Source organism: Nomascus leucogenys, chromosome 23 (genome assembly GCF_006542625.1).
Source record: "Nomascus leucogenys isolate Asia chromosome 23, Asia_NLE_v1, whole genome shotgun sequence".
NCBI lineage: Eukaryota > Metazoa > Chordata > Mammalia > Primates > Hylobatidae > Nomascus > Nomascus leucogenys.
In genome coordinates, this window is record NC_044403.1 from 19266386 (window position 1) to 19291692 (window position 25307).

Sequence of the window (25307 nt, forward strand, 5' to 3'; positions counted from 1 at the left end):
GGACAGTAAAGCGAACTTCGACCTATGAGCTCCACATCTGGCCCCTGTCGTGGCCTCCTCACCCCTGCAGCTCTGTTCCATGTGTCAGTCAGTCCTTGGGGCGGGCTACGCCTGGCCCCTCTGAGGCCTTTTGAGAACCTTACTCCACAACACAAACGGGCCTTTGCCGCAAATCTTTTGCTGAGTCGATGATGTGACTTCCTACTGTCTTGGGTCAGTCTTAAGCCAGATGGATTTTTCTTGTGTGATTGGGACAGCTCTTCCAGCTCGACTTATAGGCTTCTCACCTATCCTACCCACTGGTGCCCGTGGGTGAGGAGTGAAGGTGGGGGAGGGTTCAGCATGAAAAGGGATTTGGCTCATGACGACTTGACTTAAATTGTGAAGCCTTAAATTATGAAAACTTCACTTAAATTTTCCTGGGGCTTTGAGCCTGTTCTTTTATTTTCTTATGTACCTACTTTCGAGTACATGCCCTTAACATTTAAACAGGCTAAGCAGGCTCATGCCTGTAATCCCAGCTATTTGGGAAGCTGAGGCTGAAGAACAGCTTGAGCCCTGGAAGCAGAGGTTGCAGGAAGCCGAGATAGCACCACTGCACTTCAGCCTGGGGGACAGAGTGAGGCCTCGTCTCAACAACAACAACAAAGAGATTACATTCTAGGGAGGCAGCAATTAGCCTAGAGTCCAACAGAAAACATTTTGATATATATTTACACTGTAAAATGCCCAGTGTAGCTTTAGTGACCATAAAACAAATTATCATTCACAATTTTTTTAACACTCTGGGTAAGGCTTGCATTTGTGGTCATCATTAACAAAGCATAATAAGGATTTTTGAGTCATTAGAAGCCAAGATTCACAGGTAGAGTGGTAGATGTAGCAGAGTCATTAAGAAAATGGTGTTAGGGAACTGCAGAGGCAAGGAGATCTGTGTTGTTTCAAAACAAATGGGTTCCAAAAAGTCATGGTTTTGTAATAACAGTATTGCTACCTTTTTCTCATAACAAAAAATAGGAAATTAGCCAATAACAATGCATTTAATAATAAAGAATACAAAGAGATGGTACCTGGATACTATAACGAATCTTCACATGCACTGATTGGACAATAGACAAAACAGATTGCCTTTCTCTGCTCGTCATCCTAAATCTTCAATGATAAATCATCATATCTCACATGTACCTATGAATTTTTAAATATATGTTTTTAATCAAATTGTTTATATAGGCAGGGGCCCTGTTAAAACAACAACAACAACAACAAAAAACACTTGCCTGAGGCACTAGATACCCAAAGGAAAGTGGCTTTGAATGGCCTTGTTCTAGGAGTTTCTGTCCCTAACAAGAAGGGTTTTGAATACATGTTCTGTTTGCCTAGCAACAGCTAAGGCTAAGTAAGGAACGGAGAAGCCTTGCACTAGCCCTCCCCACACATGTACTTATTTTGGCAATGCAAATCAATAATCAAGGAGGTAGGACAAAGAGATAAATCACTAGAAAATGACGGCACTGAAATGGCAGCCAATACAATTGTGTGAAGACCTCAGCACCAAGATCTGATAGTTTTAAACAATTCAGAGAAAATTTACTTGTCAACAACATTGAGTCTTCCAATCCACTAATATAATCTATTTGTTTATTTAGGTCTTTAATTTGAGTCATATCATGTAGTTTTCAGTATTTAGGTCTTACGTACCTTTAAGTAAGTTAAATCCTAAGTAATGTTTGATGCCACTGTAATCAAAATTTTTTTTTATTCTTTTTTTCAGTTGTTCGTTGCTCGTATGTATTTATTGGTTACCCATTGCTACATAACAAATTGCTCCAAACATTAGTGGCTAAAAACAATAATGATTTAGTTACTCATGGTTTCTGTGGATCAGGAATTTAGGGCACAGTGAGGATAATTTGTGAGGCCCTATGACTAGGGCCTCAGCTGGAAGACTCAGACTGAGGGTCTAAAATCTCTGATAGCTTAACTGAGACTGGAGCATGCGCTTCCAAAGCGACTTACTAACATAGCTGACAGGGTGGTGCTGGCAATTGGTTCCTCTTCACTTGGGCCTCTCCTCAGAATTGCTTGAGTGTCCTTCATGGCAAGACCCCTGGCTTCCTTGAGACCAAGCCATCCAAAAGAACAAGGCAGAAATAGTAATGCCTATTGTGACCTCACCTCAGACATCACACACACTGACTTCCACCAGGTTCTATTAATTAGAAGCAGGGTATTATGACCAGCCCACATTCAAGGAAAGGGAATTAGAATCCACCTTTTAAAGAGAAGAGTGCCAAAGAATTTGTGGAAATTTGAAAACTACCACAATATAGTATGATTTTTTTGTACATTATTATCCTGAGATCTTTCTAAATTCACATATCAGTTCTCATAGCTTTTTTGTAGATTCCTTGGGATTTTCTATATATACAATCATGACATCTCTAAATAAAGACAGTTTGACCTCTGCCATCCCTTGTATGTCTTTGATTTTTTTTTGTATGATTGCGCTGGAGAAGACCTCCAGAATAACGGAGACCATAAGTGGTGAGCATGGAAATCCTTGCCCAATTCCTGACCTAGGGTGAAAAGTATTGTCTTTCACCATTAATATGATGTTAACTGCAGATTTTTTGTAGATGCCCTTTATAATATTAAGGAAGGTCCCTGCTCTTCCTACTTTCTTTAATATTTTTATCAATAAATAAGTGTTGCATTTTTCTGAATTCTTTCTCAGCAGTTGTTGAAAAGATCATATGAATTTTTTTCCCTTATTAATATGATGGGTTACATTGATTGATTTTCAGATGTTAAACCACTTGAAATTCCTGCGTTAATCCTCACTTAGTCATGATGTGTTATTCTTTGTATTTATTTTTAGTTCAATTTACTAACATGTGTTAATGTTTTTTTCATTTACATTCATGAGACATATTGGTTTGTAGTTTGCTTTTCTTACGATGGTTTTTGTTTTAGGATAAGCTTATCCTCATATCCTAAATTTGGAATTATTTCTTTCTCCTAAGTTTTTTAAGAGCATGTATAGGATTGGTATTATTTTATTCTATTTATTTATTTATTTATTTTTAAAGACAGGGTCTCACTCTGTCCCCCAGGCTGGAGTACAGTGGTGTGAACATAGCTCACTGCAGCCTCAAATTCCTAGGCTCAAGTGATCCTCCTGCCTTGGTTTCCCAACATGCTGAGATTACAGGTGTGAGCCACTGTGCCCAGCCCATTTTCTTCTTTAAGTGTTTAATAGAATTCACGAGTGAAGCTAGATATGAAGGTTTTTATTTGTTGAAAAGTTATTAATTGTAAATTTAATTTCTTTCACTGCTACAGGACTATTTCAGTTTTCTAACTCTTCTTGAGTTAGTTTTAAAAATGTATCTTTCAAGGAATTTATCCCTTCTAAGTTATTGTTTTTATTGATATGAAGCTATTTATAATATTTTTCTTAACCTCTTAATGTCTGTAGGATCCATAAAGTCCCCATTATCATTCATGATATTGTCCATTTTTCTTCTTTATTAAGATAAAATTTCCATTTTTATCTTTATTTTCTTCCTTCTACTTACTTTGCATTTAATTTGTAATTTTTTCTAGCTTCTTAATGTAGACTAGATAACTGATTTTGATCTTTCTATCATAAGCAAATAAAATGATAAATTTTCCAATAAGCACTACTTTTGGTGCATCTGACAAATTTTGGTATATTTTGTGTTCATTTTTATTCCATTTAGAATATTTTCTAATTTATCACATGATTTATTTAATCCATAGCTTATTTGGAAGTGTATTGTTTAATTTCCAAAAATTTACAGATTTTTCAGATCTTTGTCGCTGTTTTCCAAATTAATTGCATTTTCTAATTTATTCTGAGATCAGAGAGCATATTCTGTATGATTTCAAATTTTTTTAACTTTATTGAGACCTGTGTTATGGCTCAGCATGAGTCTATCTCAATGAATGTTTCATATGCAGTAGAAAATAATGTAAATTCTAGTATTTCTGAGTGTAGTGTTCTGTAAAAGTCAGTGCAAGTTAATTGATAGTGTAATTCAAGTCATCTATATTCTTAACTGATTTTCTATTTGTTAATCATTTACTACAAAAGAAATATTTATACCTCCACTATAATTATTAATTTGTCTATTTCTCATTTTCTTATCTTTTTTCACTATTCCCATGGCAGATTATATTTCTCATTTCATTTCTGGTAGTTTTGCTTTATGTATTTTGATACTCTATCATTTAACACATACATTCATAAGTATAGTATATTCCTACTATATTGACCCTTTTATCATTATGAAACGTCTTTTTTTTGTCTCTAGTACAACCCCTTGTCTTAATGTCTACATTGTCTTATATTAATATAACCACTCCAGCTTTCTTATGCTTACTGTTTTCATCTTGTACTTTTCCTGTCTACTTTCTTTTTTTTTTTTTTTGTCATTTCATACCAGCAATTTTATTTACACAGCAAGAACATACAGGTATCTGTTATAAATGTCAGAGATCATCTCTACATTTCAGATCTTGACTCAGTTTAAGGACCAACAAAGGAAGGTTCTTTTCTTTCCATTAAGTTTCTTGACTCTGTTTTTGTTGTACAAAGTGTGTAGTACTAGCAAGTGCATTACCATAGCGTGTCTTTAATTTTCAATTTGAAATCTTACATGCTGGAGAAAAGTGCATCGTAAGTTTTTGTTTTTGTTTTTTTTCGCCTTACAAATTCAAAAGACTAGAATAATGGTAGTCATCTGGAAAAAGTAAATCATGGATAGATATAATTTTGAAACTGATGCTTAATGACGGCAGTGATTTTTAAGTGTGGTAACAAACGTTTTGGGAGCATGTATCCTCTGTCAAGATGGTACTAGTAACAGATTCAAAGTAGCATAATATCGTATCAGACTGATGTGGGGTTTTTTTATGTTTGAAATCAGTTGGTGAGCCTGTTGTTCCTTAGTAAATTGGTGCCGTAAGCTAAAATTAACATATTCGTATTTTCCCTGCCAATAGTCCTTCACAAATAACTGGTCATAAACTGAAAAAAAAATTAATATCTGCAATATAAATGTGTTGTCTATTAGAGATGGGGCTAGATGTCTTAAGGATTTCTAAGTATATCTTAAAATTTATAATGTAGTAGTTCATACCAAGAATCATCTGGGGAATTTTAACAAAATATGTATATGTTCAAAACCTCATCACCTCCCCATAAATGCAGCTTAAGCCTGTAAGTCTGAAGGAGTATGTGTATGTGGGTGTTTTTCTTTTTTCTTTCATTTTGAGATGGAGTTTCGCTCTTGTTGCCAAGGCTGGAGTGCAATGGTGCAATCTTAGCTCACCGCAACTTCCACCTCCCGGGTTCAAGCGATTCTCCTGCCTCACCCTCCCAAGTAGCTGGGATTACAGGCATGCGCCACCACGCCCGGCCAATTTTGTATTTTTAGTAGAGATGGGGTTTCTCCATGTTGGTCAAGCTGGTCTCCAACTCGCGACCTCAGGTGATCTGCCTGCCTCGGCCTCCCAAGTGCTGGGATTACAGGCGAGCCACCACGCCCGGCCAATTTTGTGTTTTTAGTAGAGATGGGGTTTCTCCATGTTGGTCAAGCTGGTCTCCAACTCGCGACCTCAGGTGATCTGCCTGCCTCGGCCTCCCAAAGTGCTGGGATTACAGGCGTAGCCACCACGCCCGGCCTTGGGTGTTTTTCCTTCAGCTCCTCCAGTACTTTCATACTATTCTAATATATTTTGTTGGTATGAAGCTATGAAGCAAAAGTTGCTATTACCAATGCATACATACAGTATATTGGTTTTAAGTTCCACCTCAAAGTGAATCTTAGAGCCTGGTGTAAGTGCTCCACTTTAGAGATGTACTTTAATTACTACTGTATTTGCAAATTAAGGGAAATTTAGGTCATCATTTGATTTTGTAAAACCTAAAAGGAACCGGCCATCATTACCAAGTCGTTCTAGATAATCAAGGGTAGATGGCTGTTTTTAATGTAGCAATTAATGTAGGCATTCCTGCTTTCAGGTTTAAGTATGAATCAAAGCATATTTTAATTTGCTAGCGCAAATAGAATGTCTGTTTACTTTCAAACTATTTGTGGTTTTGTGTTTGCTGTATGTCTTTTGTAGACAGATAATTAGTACATTCAATCAAGTTTGACAGTCTCTTACTTTTGTTGGAAGTGTTTGGTTCATTTACATTTACTGTAAATATTTATATATTTAGATATGTCTGCCATTTCACTATTTAGTTCATTTCATCTCTATTTTGTTTCTCTGTTCCTCCCTTCCTGTCTTCTTTTGTGTTAAACATTTTAACAAAAGTTTTCTAACAAAATATTCTATATTTAAATACTCCAGTTGGCTTTCTAGCTATATTTATTTGCATTTTTAAAATTGTTGTCCCTGGAGCTTGTGATATGCATCTTTAACTCATCACAATTTGCATAAAGTTAATAAGCAATTATGTCTACTAAAAAATATATAGGAACTTAAAATGGCAATTATCCCATTTAGTGCCTTCCATCCTTTGTGCTATTGTTGTCATATATATGCTCCATCTATATATGTTATAAATACACCAATATGGTGTTATGATTTTTTACTTAAAAACTTACTGTCTTTTAAAAAATTAAAACAAGAAGTGTGTGTGTGTGTATGTGTATTGAGAAGTAAGCTGTTAAGTATATTATTTTCCCCTCTAATTTTTTTCTGCATTTAGATTTTTGGTGACTTGAGCTTTGTCGTGGGCTAGCTCTGGTCTTCTTTGTGGTTATTGTATTTTAAGTTTGTTGTGCTGATAGGAACTGTAAATTAATGTTTTTCATTAAATGTAAGGGTTTTTCACCAGTTATAGCTTCACATATTTTTTCCATCCTCTTTTCTCTCTCTTCTCCCTCTGGGACTCCAGTCAGTTATCCATCAGATGCTAAACATTTTTGCACAAGTCTTTGGGGCTTTGCAAATTTTAATTAATTAATTTATTTATTTTGAGACGAAGTTTCACTCTTGTTGCCCAGGATGGAGTTCAGTGATGCGATCTCGGTTCACTGCAACCTCTACCTCCCAGGTTCAAGCGATTCTCCTGCCTCAGCCTCCCAAGTAGCTAGGATTACAGGCATGCACCACTATGCCTGGCTAATCTTGTATTTTTAGTAGAGATGAAGTTTCACCATGTTGGCCAGGCTGGTTTCCAACTCCTGACCTCAGGTGATCCGCCCGCCTTGGCCTCCCAAAGTGCTGGGATTACAGGCGTGAGCCACCATGCCCAGCCACAATCTTCAAGTTTTCTAATTCCTTCTTCTGCCATCTCAAATTTACTGTTGAAGTATACAGTGAGTTTTTCATTTCATTTACTGTACTTTTCAGGTCTAGAATTCCAATTTTGTTCTTTCTTTAATTTCTAATTTTATGTTAAGATTCCCTCTCTGGTAACTCTTAATACCATATTTCCCTGTTTTGTCTTTGTCTGCTAAACCCAATATCAAGACCTACTTGAAAACAGTTTTCGATGACTTAAGTGTGGGGTCGTACTTTCCTTTTTCTTTTGAGGTGACAAATATAGCAAATACCATGACTTGATCATTACACAACGTATATACATATTTAGTATATTCTTCACCGCAAACATTTATCAGTTCCTTATGGCAAGAACATTCAAAATCCTGTTTTATAGTTATTTTGAAATATGTAACACAATATTGTTAACTATAGTGCCTGGTAATTTTTGGTTGAAATGTGGACTTGAAAAATAGCACACCATAGTGTCTCTGAAATGTGTATTTTTGAGAATTATGTTTTATTTTATTTTTAAATGACATATAATTGTACATATTTATAGGGTACAGTGTGATGTTTTGATGCATGTATACATTGTATAGAGAACAAATCATGGTATTTAGAATATTCATCACTTCAAACATTTATCACTTTCTAATGGTAAGGCCATTCAAAAATCTCTCTTCTAGTTATCTGAAATATATAATATAATATTGTTAACTATAGTAAGCCTACTGTGCAATAGAATACCGCAACTTTTTCCTTCTATCTAACTGTAATTTTGTACCTGTTGATTAAGCCCTTTCCACCTTGCCTACCCTCCCCAGCTGCTAGTAAGCATTGTTCTACTCTATACTTGTATGAGATCAGCTTTTATAGATTCCACATCTGAGTGAGATTGTGGAGTATTTGTCTTTCTGTGCCTGGCTTATTTTATTTAACATAATGCCCTCAGGGCTCATCCACATTGCCACACGTGACCTAATTCGATTCTTTTTATGGCTGAATGGTATTCCATTATATGTATACATATCATATTTTCTTTATCCATTCATCTGTTGATAGACATTTAGGTTGATTCCATACCTTGACTACTGTGAATAGTGCTGCAATAAGCATGAGAGTGTAGATATCTCTTTAACATACTTATTTCATTTCCTTTGGATAAATACCCGGCAAGGGGTCTAGTTTCATTCCTCTCCATGTAGATATCCAGTTTTCCAAGCACCATTTATCAAAGAGAATTTTTTCCAATGTGTGCTCTTAGTGTCTTTGCTGAAAATCAATTAGCTGTAAGTGTGTGAATTTATTTCTGTATTTTTTTATTCTGTCTTATTAGTATATATGTCTATTTTTATGCCAGTACTATGCTGTTTTGGTTATTATAACTTTGCAGTATATTTTGAAGCCAGGTAGTGTGATGTTTCCAGCTTTGTTCTTTTTGCTTAAGATTGCTTTGACTATTTGGGGCCTTTTGAGGTTCCATACACATTTAAAGATTTTTTTTCTCTTTCTATGAAGAATGTCATTCGTATTTTGATAGAGATTGCACTGAATCTGTTGATTGCTTTGATTAGTATGGACATTTTTAAAAATATTCCTCAAATCCGTAAACATGGAATATCTTTCCATTTGTATCCTCTTCATTTCTTTTGTCAATATTTTATAGTTTTCATCATAGAGATCTTTCACCTCCTTAGTTGTCTGTTTTTGTAGCTGTAGTAAATGGAATTGCCTTCTTATTTTTTTCTGATTGTCTGCTATTGTCATATAGAAATGCTATAGATTTTTGTATATTGATTTTGTATCCTGCAGCTGTACTCAATTTACTTATTAGTTCTAACAGTATTTTGGTGAAGTTTTCAGGGTTTTCCCTATATAAGATTATGTCATTTGGAAGCAGGGACAGTTTGATTTCTGCCTTTTCAATTTGGATGCCCTTTTTGTCTTTCTCTTGCCTAATTGCTTTGGCTAGAACCTCCAGTATTATGTTAAATAAAGGTGGTGCATTTGTGTCTTGTTCCAGATCTTAGAGGAAAAGCTTTCAACTTTTCCCCATTCACTAGCTGTGAATCTGTCATATATGGGCTTTATTGTGTTGAGTTACATTTCTTGTATATGTATTTTGTTGAGAGTGTTTATCATGAGGGGATGTTGAATTTTATTAAATATCTTTTCTAGATCAATAGATTAAACATCCCTTCATGGGTTTGTCCTTGATTCTGTTAATATGATGTATTATGTTTATTGATTTGCATATATTAAACCATCCTTGCATCCCTGGAAGGAATCCCATTTATTATGGTGAGTGATTTTTTCTTAATATGCTGTTGAATTCAGTTTTTAAATATTTTTTTGAGGAGTTTTGTATCTATGTTTATTAGGGATATTGGCCAATAGATTTATTTATTTATTGTGTCCTTATCAGGTTTTGGAATCAGGGTGATGCTGGTCTCATAGAAAGATGCTGGAAGTATTCCCTCCTCTTCATGTCTTTTGAATAGTTTTCAAAGGATTTGTATTAGTTTTTCTTTAATGTTTGGCAGAACTCATCAGTGAGGCCATTGGGTCCTTGGCTTTTCTTTTGTGGAAGAATCTTTATTACTAATTCAATCTCTTGTTATTGGTCTGTTCAAATTTTCTATTTTTTCATGATTCAATTTTCGTAAGTTTTATGTGCCCAGGAATTTATCCATTTCTTCTAAGTTTTCATATTTGTTGGCATAGAGTTCTCTATATATCTCTCAAAACTTAGGAAGTTTCTGCTATTATTTTATTAAGCTTTCTGTGCCCTTCTCCATCTCTTCTCCCTCTCAAGTTTCTATAGTGTGAAAATGTGTTCACTTAATGGTGTCTCATAGGTCTTGTAGGCTTCCTTCACTCTTCAAGTGAAGAGCTGTCTTCAGTTCAGAAATTCTTTATTCTGCTTGGTGTAGTCTGCTGTTGGAACTTTCCATTATATTTTTTATTTCATTCATTAAAGTCTTCAGCTCCAAGAGTTTTTTTTTAATGATATCTCTGTTGAATTTTTTATTCATATCATGAATTGCTTTTCTGATTTTATTGAATTGCCTATCTATATTCTCTTGAATCTCATTGATTTTCCTTAAGATCATATTTTTAAATTTTTTATGCTATTAGTAAATTGCCATTTCTTTAAGGTCAGTTATTGGAGAGTTATTGTGTTTTTTTGGTGGTATCATGTTTTTTTGCTTTTTCATATTTCTTGTGTCCCTGCACTGATGTCTGGGCATCTGATAGAATGGATGCCTCTTCCAGTTTTATAGAGTTATTATCATAGGGAAAGATTTTTGCCTGCAGACGTGTCCTAAGGTGTCGGTTGCGTAGGATGCATTGGCTTTGGTTCCAGGTGGATGCAGTAGTGTAGTCACCATGCAGTTTTTTAAGCTGTAGTCAATGTTAGCAATTTCTACGGATGCCTCAGTGCAATCCTAGCCTGGAGGAGTTTGTATGGCAGCTCTGTCAAGTCATATGCATGGCCTTTCTGCTGGTGGCAGGGGTGCCAGGTTGTTTCATGTGCCACAGGTGCACAAGGCCTACTACAATCGGATTAGACACAGTCTGTCCTCTGGGGGCAGAGTGCCAGGCTGTTACACACACCACAAGTGCATAGGGACTGCTCCTTCAGGGTAAGGCGTGGCCTCCCTGCTGGGTAGGATCATCTGTTCCTTGGGGGTCAGGACACCACATGGGCTCAGGCACCAAGGTTATGGCTGTTTCACTGGGCCTACGCTCTGAGTAATTGAGGTTGAGGTGCTGCAGCCACAGGGATGGGGAAGATGGAGTGCCTCCTAGGCAGCTTATTCCTGGTGGATAGGAAACAGTAGATGCTCAACTGGTGAGTGGTGTGCTACTGTTTACAAGCACAGTGTACTTGCAGCACAGCCTCAGGATGGGGAGAAACAAACAGTGGTTACTGGCCCTCCAGAGCACAGTGCACTATAGTAGTGGCGCTGGTCTCAAGATGGTGCTGTACATCAGCAGCTTAGATCACAGAGGAGAAGGAGGCACAATGTGGGCTCATTCTTTGGGGTAATACAGCCATGTGAATGCCAGGCAGCTCCCTAGAATGGGTTGATGGCTTGTGAAAACTGCAGAATTCTCAAGCAGCAAAGACTGTAGGTGTTTGCATCTTTAATGGAGATTGCTGGGAGTTCTCCTGCTCACGTTTTCTCCATAGGGAGACTGCCTCCTGGTTTCATACCGATCTTGACTGGGAAGATGGAGTGGCAAAGGCAGAATGTTTCATTCTCTTTTGTATGCAGCCATCCCAAGTCTCCATGCTCCACTGGGTCTCTGCCATTCCCTTATTGTACTCCTTTGGAATACTTTAGTGTTCTCCTTTGGATACTCTAGTCAAAATATAGTTGTTTATTCATCATTTTCGTTCTTTGTGTGTGTAGGGAAATGAATGTTAGGTACCTCTAGTCAGACATCTTGCTGAAGTCACTTGTTTTACTTTTTTTGTTGTTGTTTTTAACAGGCAATTACCTTGCTTGCACTCAAACTTCAACATATGTCACCTGCAGAGTGTGCAGCAACCAATGTCCTTCCTCAACACTGCTGCTTCAACCTGGTCTTCTGGAGGTTGCTCCTGCATCTGTGTAATTTAGCAGCCAGTGAAAGATGTTGGCAGCTCAAATTCATATTATAGAGCTAACTCTCTTTGTGATTTCCTTGATCCTAAGGTTTCCATATATTCCCATTTGCTTTTCCAGCTCTTACCTTTGTCCTCTGACAGCTTGAGGAATTTGAGCTGCATATGAGTTGGGAACCTGGCAGTGTAAGTTGCAGCAAACTCACCTATCTCAATTCTAGAACAATTCTGTCTTACAAGGGAAAACCCTTCTCATTTCTTTCTGTTTTTACCCTGGGCTCCCTGGCATTTCCCACATTCATGCACAGTTAGTGGTCAGTCAGGGAACAGGACAGAGTTCATATTCAGATTTTCGATCTCTGCTCTTCTTGTAGTTCTCTTGCTCCCAAAATTTTCCTCTTAAATTCTCAGCTGTTCTGCAACACTAGAGTTTGATCCCGCCATCTCAAGCCAGAATGGCTCTAGTTTTCCATAACTATAGTTGGGTATGGGCTATATATTAGTTTGCTAAGGCTGCCATGACAAAGCCTGGGTGGCTTAAACAACAGAAATTAATTATTCTCACAGTTCTAGAAGCTGAGAGTCCAAGATCAAGATATTGACAGGTTTGGCTTATCGCTTTGGCTTACAGATGGCCACCCTCTCACTGTGTCCTCACATGGCCTTTTCTCTGTGTGTGCATATACCTGGCATCACTTCCTCCTTTTTTTTTTTTTTTTTAAGATGATATCTCACTCTGTCATCCAGGCTGGAGTATAGTGGTGCGATTTCAGCTCACTGCAACCTCCACCTCCCAGGTTCAAGTGATTCTCCTGCCTCAGCCTCCCAAGTAGCTGGGACTACAGGTGCGTGCCACCACACCCGGCTAATTTTTTGTTTTTTTAGTGGAGACAGGGTTTCACCCTGTTAGCCAGGATGGTCTCGGTCTCCTTACCTCGTGATCCACCTGCTTCAGCCTCCCAAAGTGCTGGGATTACAGGCGTGAGCCAGCGCGCCCGGCCCACTTCCTCTTCTTATAAGGACACTGGTCATGTTGAATTAGAGTTTGCCCATATGACCTCAGTTGACCTTCATTACCTTTTTAATGCTCTGTATCCAAATATAGTCATATTTTCAGGTACTAGGGGTTAAGACTTCAACATATGAATTTTGAGGAAACAGAATTCAGTCCATATCAGGGGTTTAGGAATACACACAGGCAAGGAAGCCTGTGTGTAAGCCTGTTTTGTTTTCTGAGACGGGATGTCACTCTGTTACCCAGGATGGAGTGCAGTGGTGTGATCTCAGCTCACTGCAACCTCCGCCTCCCAGGTTCAAGTGATTCTTGTGCCTCAGCCTCCTGAGTAGCTGGGATTACAGGCATGTGTGACCATGCCCAGCTAATTTTTGTATTTTTAATAGAGACGCGGTTTCACCATGTTGGCCAGGCTGGTCTCAAACTCCTGGTCTCAAGTGATCCACCTGCCTCAGCCTCCCAAAGTGCTGGAATTACAGGTATGAGCCACCGCGCCAGGCCAACATTTTGTTTTTATTATGTCATTTAATGTTTATAAAAACCTAACAAGAAGGGTATTTTTAAAATCAGTTGTCCACCATTAATTTCTAATATTGTATTTTCTTAACAAGCATACAAAACATCAAACTTCTCTTTAGACAAAGTGCAGTTCTTTGACATCCTTTACACAAAACAGTCTGAGCCTGTGGCATGTTAATGCAGTCAAGAGGCAAAGCATACTGACTTACAAATTCTGCCTTCCATAAAAAGCCTCAAGGAGGGTATTTTATCTGCATTTTTAAAATAAACAGTTCAGAGAAGTTAAATAGTCAAACAGGTCAAGGTCACACAATTCAGTGGTTGAGGACTGGGTGCAAAGGCAATATATCTAACTATAAATATCCATTTCTTTTTTTTTAGAAATGATTCAGTTTGGATTTAAATTAAATGGCTAAAACTAAAAGAGCCAGCTGGGTGTGGTGGCTCACACCTGTAATCCCAGCACTTTAAGAGGCCAAGGCAGGAGGAGTGCTTGAGCCCAGGAGTTTGGGACCAGGCTGTGCAACATAGCACGACCCCCATCTCTACAAAAAAATTGAAAAATTTAGCCAGGTGTGGTGGTGCATGCCTGTAGCCCCAGCTACTCAGGAGGCCTGGTGGGAGGATCCTTTGATCCTGGGGGTTTGAAGCTGCCTTGAGCCTTGATCACGCCACTGCACTGCAGCCTGGGCGACAGAGCATGGCTTATCTCAAAACACAAACACAAACAAAAAACTAAAAGAGCAGTGAACTCAAAGGATTTCCTGCCATGCCAGGTGGGTGGAGCTTCTATGTGGGAACAAAAGATGGAACCTATTTAAAGGACCTTTTTTTTGTTCGAGACGGCGTCTCACTCTGTCGCCCATGCTGGAGTGGAATGGCGTGATCTCAGCTCACTGCAACCTCTGCCTCCCAGGTTCAAGTGATTCTTGTGTCTCAGCCTCCCAAGTAGCTGGGATTACAAGCGTATGCCATCATGTCCTGCTAATTTTTGTATTTTTAGTAGAGACAGGGTTTCTCCATGCTGGCCAGGCTAATCTCGAACTCCCGAACTCAGGTGATCCACCCTCCTCCGCCTGCCAAAGTACTGGGATTATAGGCATAAGCCACCTTGCCTGGCCTCAAAGGACTTTTAATTGAGGATCCCAGTAATGATGATCCCCATAAGGCTGAGGCTTCAAGCTTGATGATCTATAAGTGAGGCTTTCTGGGATGCACTTAGTGTGTTTCCCCAAGCATGTGTGTGTTCCTACTTTGCATTATATACAGGTATGCTATCACCTCCCCCATACATGTATACATACCTCTTAAACTTAGATGTTCCCCAATTTTTCCTATGGAGCTTGCTAAAAATGCAGTGTCATCCACAGAAATTCATATTTCATTGATCTGGGCTGGGACATTTGTAACAAGCACCCTAGACCATCCTAGCATACTGAATCCATAGTCCATCCTGTTTGTGAGACTATGGCAGCCCTTGTGGTCTAAGCAGCAAAATCTTTGCTTAGCCTTTTTTGTTGTTGTTGCTGTTTGTTTTTTGTTTTTGTTTTTGTTTGAGATGGAGTCTCGCTCTGTCACCCAGGCTGGAGTGCAATGGCGGGATCTCGGCTCACTACAGGCTCCGCCTCCCGGGTTCAAGCGATTCCCCTGCCTCAGCCTCCTGAGTAACTGGGATTACAGGCATGCGCCACTGTGCCCAGACAATTTTTGTATTCTTAATAGAGACGGGGTTTCACCATGTTGGTCAGGCTGGTCTCAAACTCCTGACCTTGTGATCCACCCGCCTCAGCCTCCCAAAATGCTGGGATTACAGGCGTAAGCCACCGTGCCCTGCCTTGTTTTTGTTTTTTGAGACGGAGTCTCGCTCTGTTGCCCACACTGGAGTGCAGTGGCCAATTCAACCTCTGCCTCCTGGGTTCAAGCAATTCTCGTGCTTCAGCCTCCCAAGTAGCTGGGACTACAGGCATGTGCCACCACGCCCACCTAATTTTTTTTTTTTTTTTTGTATTTTTAGTAGAGATGGGGTTTCACCATGTTGGTCAGGCTGGTCTCGAACTCATGACCTCAAATGATTCACCACCCACCTCGGTCTCCCAAAGTGCTGGGATTACAGGCATGAGCCAGCTTGGCCTTTTTAAATATTAAGCGCATGTACTTGAAAGTAGGTACACATGAAGATAAAAGAATAGGCTCCAGGAAAATTTAAGTCAAGTCTTCATAATCTATAAAATTGCCTATTTAATAAATATATGTTGTAAACATTTTTAATGTTCTGTAATTACTTTTATTAATGTCATGTTACCTCTTTGATCTAGGTACTTGAGTCATAAAGCTGAAGTATATAAAAACAATCTATATTTAGTACAGACCAAAATTCATGTCCTTTGCTTTTAAAAGGTAGAACCAAGAAAAGAAAAGAAATAGCAGAATTCGGGCACGTATTCTAAAGAATTATAAATGGATTTTGCGGCACTTAATTTCTGTTTTTTTTTTTAAGTACCTTTCTTTGATTCTTTGTCTCCTCATTGGCACCGTCCCAGAACACTGACGTCTTCTGCCAGATCAGACCTGTCTTGATCGTCTTCCCCACCTAAATCAGGATGAGTCCTCCCTTCTACCTTTCCAGAAATCCCACCTTATTTTTCATACTTTTCTTGATTAACTGGTCATAAGATGATTTCCCTCAACTCCACCCTGTCTCAACATGCAACTCCCCATGAGTCAATCTTCATAATTGTTTCTAATGTGTTTGTTCCGTGGTGTGTGTTGAGTAACTGTTGTTGCCATTTGCATGACTACATAGTGGTTACTGTTTATTTCTGCAACTCGGTGTTTTTTTAAGTCTTGAAATATGATTTATTAACCAAACGAGTTTCTTTTTATTTCTTAGTTAAATTCAATGAGAAGCTTACCATGAAATGTTATTCTTAGGCTGGCATTCATAAAACACTGGAGTGTTTCATTCTCTCCTGATCTCAATCTGCCTTCCAAAGCTGCTAATGACAGATGAGAGCAAGATTATAATTTTAGTTAGGTGTGGTGGCTCATACCTGTAATCCCAGCACTTTGGGAGGCCAAGGCAGGAGGATCCCTTGAACACTAGAGTTCGAGACCAGCCTGGGCAACATAGGGAGACCCTGTCTCAAAGAAACAAACAAAAAAATTTAAAAAGATTATAATTGTATGTAGTTAAAGAAATGTGTTTCTCTTCAAAGGTAATGTGCCAGAACTTTGTCCCATCTCTGGGCCTTTTCTTTATTATCTTAAACTCTAAACTATAGAATTAGCCTCCTCGAGTATAGTTTTTGAAGGCCAGTTCACTTTCTTTGCTCTAGAACTCTGGATAGCCTATATATATCCATCTTCCTGTCTCTTTCATAAAGAATCTTGCCTTTAAATGAAAGACTACTCCTTAAACATTAGTACTTGTAATATTCAATCACCTACACATATTAAAGAACGCCTGCCCTCTTGTGTCCAGGGAGACTGCCACAGCAAGTATTGAATTAGCAAACTTGTCATTCCAGAAATACAGCATTCTACCCTACAGGGATTATCTACCAGGGAGCTTTCTCAAGACTGCCAAGTATGGTTGTACAGTTTGAGCACTGAAAAATGATCCCAGCCCAAGAGACGAATGAAATCCATTTTACACTCTGTCAAGCCATATATCTTTGCCCAGGTCATGTCTTTCTAGAGAGGTGACCCATTAAAATTTCATTCGAGGGTACCTTTAAGCCTTGTACCACTTAGAGTGTGCAACTTTCTCTGATTTACACAAACCTGTCTATAGCTTAATGGCAGCCTTGTAGAGGCTCATTAAGAGTTAGTTGGGGCCGGGCACGGTGGCTCACGCCTGTAATCCCAGCACTTTGGGAGGTCGAGGCGGGCGGATCATGAGGTCAGGAGATCGAGACCATCCTGGCTAACATGGTGAAACCCCGTCTCTACTAAAAATACAAAAAAATAGCAGGGCGTGGTGGCAGGCACCTGTAGTCCCAGCTACTTGGGAGGCTGAGGCAGGAGAATGGTGTGAACCCCGGGGGCAGAATTTGCAGTGTGCCAAGATCATGCCACTGCACTCCAGCCTGGGCGACAGAGCGAGACTCCGTCTCAAAAAAAAAAAAAAAAAAAAAAAAACAGAGTTAGTTGGACAGTCCTCTCATCGTGTAACTTTCCTACTCAAGACATTTCAAGAAATTAAGATCAGATTGTTGGAGCTGAATGACATCACTTAGTCCCGGGTTATCAGAGAAAGGAAATAAGGAAGAGAGAGGCAAAATGAGAATTGTCAAATTCATTAGAGGCAAGCAGGAAACTAAACTGCAGGTCTTCTGACTCCCAATCCATGCTCTTACCTCCAGTTTCAGGTGACCCGTTTCTTTGACCCCACCTTACTTATTCCATACTAGGCTAGAATAGATGTGCAATAGCATGCAGAGGGCTGGTGGGGTGATTTGAGGCAATATGTGGACAAACATTTATTGTACATTAGTAGAAATGTATTTGTTTTAATGTATTTCTTTGGGAAAAAACAAAAACATTAAGTCCATAGTTTCTGAGACATTATGATATATGACAAGGGTAAGTATTTTAAGTTTGAAAACTGAGTTAATTTGAAGAAAGATATTAAGTAGTGCATAAGTTAATAGCTTGATTTAGCCATTGACAATGTATACATATATCAGAATATCATATTGTATACCAAAATATATACAATGTTTACTTGTCAGATATCAAAATATCCTTTTGTATAACATAAATATATATAATTTTTACTTGTCAGTTAAAAAATAACAAACATATTAACTAAATGATAGTTTAGATAGTACTCAGATATGGCAAAAATGATAAAAGTGGTAAAAAATCATGGTAGAAATTTGGGACTATCTCAGTCCATTCTGACTACTATGACAAAACACCTCAGACTAGGTAATTTATAAACTATAGAAATTTTATTGCTCACAGTTCTGGAGGCTGGGAAGCCCAAGATGAAGGGACTGGAAGACTCAGTGTCTAATGAGGGTCTGTTTCTCGTAGACAGTGCCTTCTCTCTGTGACCTCACATAGTGGAAGGGGCTAGCTAGCTCCCTCAGGACTATTTTGTAAGGGCCTTAAAACCCTTCAGCAGGATGCACCAAAGGAACTTACCACTCTGGCCCCTTCTAACTCTACCACTGAGGTCCTTTTCTGACACTTAACACTGACAGTTGTTCCATTACTGTTACTGATGACAACATATCCTCTCTTTTTATTACAGCTGTGCCTGATATTCAAGCCTTTCCATACTCATCCCAGTATAAACCACAAAATAGGTCTTCAGAAAAGACTGTGGCTTCACTGATTTTCCTGTGTTGCCTCCAACATTTATAAAAAAGCATTGACCAAGAGTGTCAATGCCCTAGTTTCAAAACCATCTTTACTTTTCTAAATGTAGATGTTTTTCCATTTATAAAAATTATGTAGACTTAGCCGGGTGTGGTGGCCCACACCTGTAATCCCAGCACTTTAGAGGCTAAGGCGGGTGAATCACTTGAGGTCAGGAGTTTGAGACCAGCCTGGCCAACATGGTGAAACCCGGTCTCTACTAAAAATACAAAAATTAGCCAGGTGTGGTGGTGCACACCTGTAATCCCAGCTACTTGGGAGGCTGAGGCACAAGAATCGCATGAACCCAGAAGGCGAGGTTGCAGTGAGCTGAGATCATGCCACCACACTCCAGCCTAGGTGACAGAGTCAGACTGTGTCTCAAAAAAAAAAAAAAAAAGTAGACTTATACAAAATTTGAAAAATACAGGAAAGGAGAAGAGAAGAAAAAAACGCATTTATATTCTTACTAATGAACCCTGCTAATCCCCTCCCTAATTAAAAATTCTCCTGCAAAATCCCAGCAAGTCGGGATCTATATCTGTTTATCATTCTGGAAACTTGCAATGTTCTGGATTTAACATATGTTTGTGATTTCAAATCATAAAATAAATTTTCAATGGAGAATCTAGGGGTGGAGTTCTTTTGGCACCTCTGTAAGCAGCAGTTGGGTGACTACCACAGAGGTGAGCCAAAGCTGGGGGAGGCTACTGCAGATCAAGGATAGTAATAACTGATATGCTTTGCAAAATGCATTGTGTATGTAAAGCTCTTTGCCAATAATGATGGTTCACTGTTCCATGTATACATATGCTGATGTGTATATTTGTCTTTCCTGTAGGGTTTTTGGAGTCTCTGGATGATTTTTACATTCTTAGCAGTGGATTGATATTGCTGCAGACCACAAACAGTGTGTATAATAAAACCCTGCTAAAGCAGGTAATACCCGAGACTCTCCTGGCCTGGCAAAGAGTCCGTGTGGCCAATATGATGGCAGATAGTGGCAAGAGGTGGGCAGACATGTTTTCAAAATACAACTCTGGTAAGTGACCCTGCAGAATAACTGTTAGGCACAGACATATATTTTGATTTAGGCTTGTTAACCGGTAAAGTCATACCCATGCCCCATCTTCATGTTTCCTGATATTTCAGGCACCTATAACAATCAATACATGGTTCTGGACCTGAAGAAGGTAAAGCTGAACCACAGTCTTGACAAAGGCACTCTGTACATTGTGGAGCAAATTCCTACATATGTAGAATATTCTGAACAAACTGATGTTCTACGGAAAGGTACTTTCTTCATGTCATAAGTCTTAAAACCTGATGAGTGTGTGTGTGTTCATGTACGGTAGGGGAATGCACATTGTGTGAATGTGTGGTGGGGGAGGGTATGGTGGGGAAGACAGGATGCGGATGCCACTGCTAGTTACACTGGGGGAGAATGACCAGGTTTAGCACAACATGTAAACCTACATCTCAAACTCTTATAGGACAATGTGCAGATTGGGACGCAAATCAGGCATTCATGACCCTGTGATTTCTCATAGTTCTAATATTACCTTTTCTCCTGTGTTGCTGGTTAAAGCTTTAAGTTCAATTCAGCAAATATTTCTGGAGTGCCACTGTGGCCCAGGGACTAGAAAAGCAAAGATACAGAATCCCTGACCTTGAAGGACTCAGGAGTCTAGTAGGGAAGCAAAGCACTCAAAGCAGCTGCAGGAACTCAGGATGGGAAGAGCTGTCATCAGGTCTCGTGTCCGTAGGCCAGTGGTGAACCTAAAGAGAATGTGGCTGTTAGTGGGTGGGGTCAGAGAAGGCACTTCTGGTGGGCAAGGAGTCCAGACATTTGAAGCCAGGAGGCTGACTGCCCTGATTCAAATCTTGGTTCCTTAAAATTTCAGGCAAATTATTGAATATCTCCAAGCCTCATTTTCCTCATCTATAAAACTGAATCGTGATATAGGTCCACAAGCACGTATTTGTAATTTTAAAATTCCAAAACTGTAAAACCACAAATTATTATTTTATTTCTTGTGTTTTGTTTTGATTTGGTAGCCTAGCTCACTTCGTAGCAAGATAATGACCCGATCTGAACTCATTTGGCAGCAAAAACTACCAGAAAGAAACTTTTAGTGGTTTTTAATTTTAATTTTAATTTTTCTTCAGATGGAGTGTCACTCTGTCACCCAGGCTGGAGTACAGTGGTGCGATCTTGGCTCACTGCAACCTCTACCTTTCGGGTTCAAGCGATTCTCCTGTCTCAGCCTCCTGAGTAGCTGGGACTACAGGCACGTGCCACCACACCTGGCTAATTTTTTCTGTGTTTTTAGTAGAGACAGGGTTTCACCATGTTGGCCAGGTTGGTCTTGAATTCCTGACCTCAGGTGATGGCCGTCTGCGTCAGCCTTCCAAATTGCCGTGCCCAGCCTGTTTTTTTAAATTGTCTTTATTTCCTCTTAGAGACACCACGTATACATTAGGCTACAGAAATATCAACATCTTTGATTATGAGGCGTTTCCCAAAGAGACTGTAATGTCATATAATCCATGCACTCCATGGTTGTTCTGAATTCTGAGACTCATCTGGCTGCCAAGAATTTCTGGATGTGGGAGTGTGGAACTCTACGATTTCACAGGATGGTCATGAGAATTAATTAAGATAAACAGATAGATTAATTGAGAGAAAATGTTAGCTTTAAAAGTCCTACTGGGCAGTTCAGCCTTTATGTTTTAGAAATTGGGAGTTCCTGACAAGGGAGACTAGACTGGGTGGGAATAAAGGAGACTAGTTAGGAGACTATTGCAATAGATCAGCTGGCAGATGAATAGGGACAGAACGGAGATAAAGTGTGGACCCTAGGGATCAGGACCTGGTCCTCAGTTTTCCAGGTCCCCAAATTGACTTTGTAATGATGCCTAGAGTGAGCCTTGTCAGTGGAGAATGGTTCACACCAACTAAATGCACTAAGACTTGTGCATAAAACAAAATTTTAAGGTGGGAGTTTTCATTGCCAAGCAGTTCATCTGCTACCAAGCAGTGGACCTACCTTCTTTGCTTGTTAGGAAAATCCATCCAAGAAGTCAAATCATTAGGTGGTTACTGGTTAGCATAGAGCAATTCAGAACAGAGAACCCAGCTGGTCCCTCCAGCTCCTAAGAGCCTGAAAATAATAGCATGCCTCAAGAGAGAGATGCTTGCTAAAGTAGTCTTTTCTTCTTTGGACAGTTGCTGATAACAGAATGGTAGACTTGGTTCTCTGCAGTCCCATTCCTAGACCCCTTGAAACTCCCTAAGACTAAAAAGAGTTGATGAAGATCTGTCTGTATTTTTTTTTTCTTTGCCAGAGGAGAGAAGAACAGAGAGTTAAATTCAGAGTACTTACTGCATTCTAGACACTCTTCTGGGCCTTTTACTTATGTTCTCTTGTTTGATGTTTGTAACATACTACCCCATAAGTGTTATTGTTGCCATTTTACTGTGAGCAAAGAAAAGCTCAGAAAGAAACATGTGTTTTGCCCAAACAAATACATGGTATCATATAGCCATTAAAAAGGCAGGGGCGTCGAGGTCAGGGGTAGGCACATCTCCTAGCGTATTTAAGCAACTGTGGTATGGTGATAGAAGCCCTGGATGTTTTAGTTAGAAGGCCTGTATTCAGTCAAGTTTTGTGAGCCAAGGAAGACATTTGACCTCTCCGAAACTCTGTTTCTTCTGTTTAAAAAAGGGATGGTAATACTTACACATCATCAGGTTTTTGTGAGATTAAACAAGTTGCTCTATTTTCTTCATTTATTTTGAGACAGGGTCTCGCTTTGTCACCCAGGCTAGAGTGCAGCTGCGTGATATTGGCTCACTGCAACCTTTGCCTCTCGGGTTCATGCGGTTCTCGGGCCTCAGCCTCCCGAGTAGCTGGGACCACAGATGTGCACCCCAATGCCTGGCTATTTTTTTAATATTTTTAGTAGAGGCAGGGTCTTGCCATATTGCCCAGCCTGGTCTCAGAGCTCAAGCAATCCACCTGCCTCAGCCTCCCAAAGTGCTGGGATTACAGGCATAAGCCACTGCACCAGGCCAAGTTGCTCTGTTTTAAATCACGAAGCTTCATAAAATGTGAAGTATAAAGCAGACATTTTCATTATTCATTTGAGCTGTTTTCACAAAGAGAAATATAATAATCTAATGTTTACCAAGTATTAGGTACTATTGTAAGCACTCCATCTGAATGCATTTCATACTTATGCTTATGAAGATGCTTAATGCTGAATACTTAATGAAGATGAAGAAACTGAGGCACAGAGGGGATAAGCAATTTGTTAAAGGTCACATACCTAATAATGGCAGAACCAGGCTTCAAATCCAGGCAATCTAATTCCTGAGCCTATATAACCTAGATATGTTTTAGCAACGAATCTGTTTTTCCTCTTTAATTTCAATGTCATCCATATCTCAGTTCTTCTGATGCTGGCTCTGTCTCAGAATTAGCAAGGCTGAATGTCTTATCATTTACTTTTTGTCTCAGTAACCTCGCCCCCAAAGAGGAGGTCCTGTACAACAATACAAAGGAGAAAGGCAGACAAGGGCCAGGAGAGAATGTGGAGGTGGGAGCGAACCCTGCATGGTGGAGGCATTCTTTGACTGTTCTGTAGGCAGTAACCCAGGCCAGTGTCATCTAGGATGTTTCTGAAATTCTGCTTTTACAAGAGAGAGCTGTGTCACATATTTGGTGCTCAGTGACTAGTAAGCTATGTGGCCTTCACACACTATGAAGCTTTGAATGAAGCTGAGCCTTTATGAATGTTCAGAGTCAAAGGAATTAAAAGCCTAATGTAACCTAAAAGATCATCCCCAATCCCCTCACATTATTGACTTCTCCTCTCCCTCCCCATTGACGTCTTTCAAAAAAAAGAAACAGAAACAAAATAAAACAAATGAAGTCGCCTGCCTAAGACCTGGTTCTTAAGCTCTGAGCCTAGAATTCAGGTCTTCTATTCCCAGTGCTATGTTCTTCCACTACTTCATGATTACCATTTGACATCTTCCTTTATAGGGCCACACTGTGAACAACGATTTCTTGGCATTTCAGTAACTAAATCCACTTAGATGAGCTCCCCAGACCACCTTGCATTATACTTTATTTTGCTCTATAGAGAATATGGTTATTTTTTGGCTTAGAGATTAAGAATTTTGGGTTAAAACCAGAGAATTCTGATGCTCTTCTTCCCCTAATGAAATAACCTAGAGCTGTGCTGATTTAGGAAATTTAAAAGGCTGTTTGGCTGCCAGGGTTCACATGCAAAGCTTTATTTTCTGTACATTATTTTGTAATTAAATGCCTGTGCCCATTTTCAAAATAAATGAACATGGATAACATTTCTTTGGCTCTCTCTCCTTTTCCGTCTCCTTCCCTGTCAATCCCTCCCTTACTTCCCTTCCATTCCAAATCAGGATATTGGCCCTCCTACAATGTTCCTTTCCATGAAAAAATCTACAACTGGAGTGGCTATCCACTGTTAGTTCAGAAGCTGGGTTTGGACTACTCCTATGATTTAGCTCCACGAGCCAAAATCTTCCGGCGTGACCAAGGGAAAGTGACTGATATGGCGTCCATGAAGTATATCATGCGATATAACAGTACGTAGCATATTTGTCAAGAATCATTCTTCAAAACTCCTTTTCTTCCCTATGGATAAAGAATCCATGTAAGTTTATCATCTCTGTACTAGAAGGAATTATAAGAAGTTATTTAAGTATTTAACTAATATTGTACATTTTATACTCAATAAATAGAGCTTTGGCCTCCTTTATAAAATGAAAGAAAAGAGTCTATACATTTTTAATTGAAAAAAAAAATCTGTAAAACACAGAAGAAATAACTCATACAGGGTCCTTTAGAATTTTTCTCCAAACACAAGTTTCCATCCAAGGATAACAGCAGCTAATAAAACAAAAATTGTTCATAAATACCTCATTTTTTTTTTTATGAACAGCATCAAGGTCAAATTTGTATTTCTTTTGTTGGAAACAGCTGATGCACATTTATCTGGTTCTCTCTCCCATCCGTTTTTCACTGTGTAAGGTTCTTGAGGGCAGGCTGGGCCTGGGGCCAAGGACTTACTCCTTCCTCACAACCAAGGGAGATGTCTCTATCTGGAAGCAGGCTGGGCTGAGGAGGCCTGTGGGGGTACATTATCGAGGTTTTAACAGGCCCCAAAACCTTACTGTGGAGAAGTGTGTCTCCGAATAGCCAATAATCACTCTCTTCCCCATCTCTCTCTGTTTCCTAGATTATAAGAAGGATCCTTACAGTAAAGGTGACCCCTGTAATACCATCTGCTGCCGTGAGGACCTGAACTCACCTAACCCAAGTCCCGGAGGTTGTTATGACACGAAGGTAACATGCTATTGGCTTTTGAATTTAATTCCCACCAGCACACAGCCCTCTCCAAAGGCAAAGTTGCACAGGTTTTTATGGCAGGAAGCAA

The 25307-nt window shown here is 39.3% G+C and overlaps 1 protein-coding gene across 1 annotated transcript in view; it reads left to right on the forward strand.

The window, feature by feature from the left end:
• Positions 1-25307, forward strand: part of PLBD1 (phospholipase B domain containing 1) — a 63715-nt gene that overhangs the window by 36003 nt on the left and 2405 nt on the right. Inside the window, exons 7-10 of the mRNA XM_003265529.4 lie at positions 19663-19863; positions 19974-20114; positions 24271-24456; positions 25110-25216. Of these exons, the coding sequence (XP_003265577.1) occupies positions 19663-19863; positions 19974-20114; positions 24271-24456; positions 25110-25216 (635 nt within the window). The remainder of the gene's footprint in view (positions 1-19662; positions 19864-19973; positions 20115-24270; positions 24457-25109; positions 25217-25307) is intronic.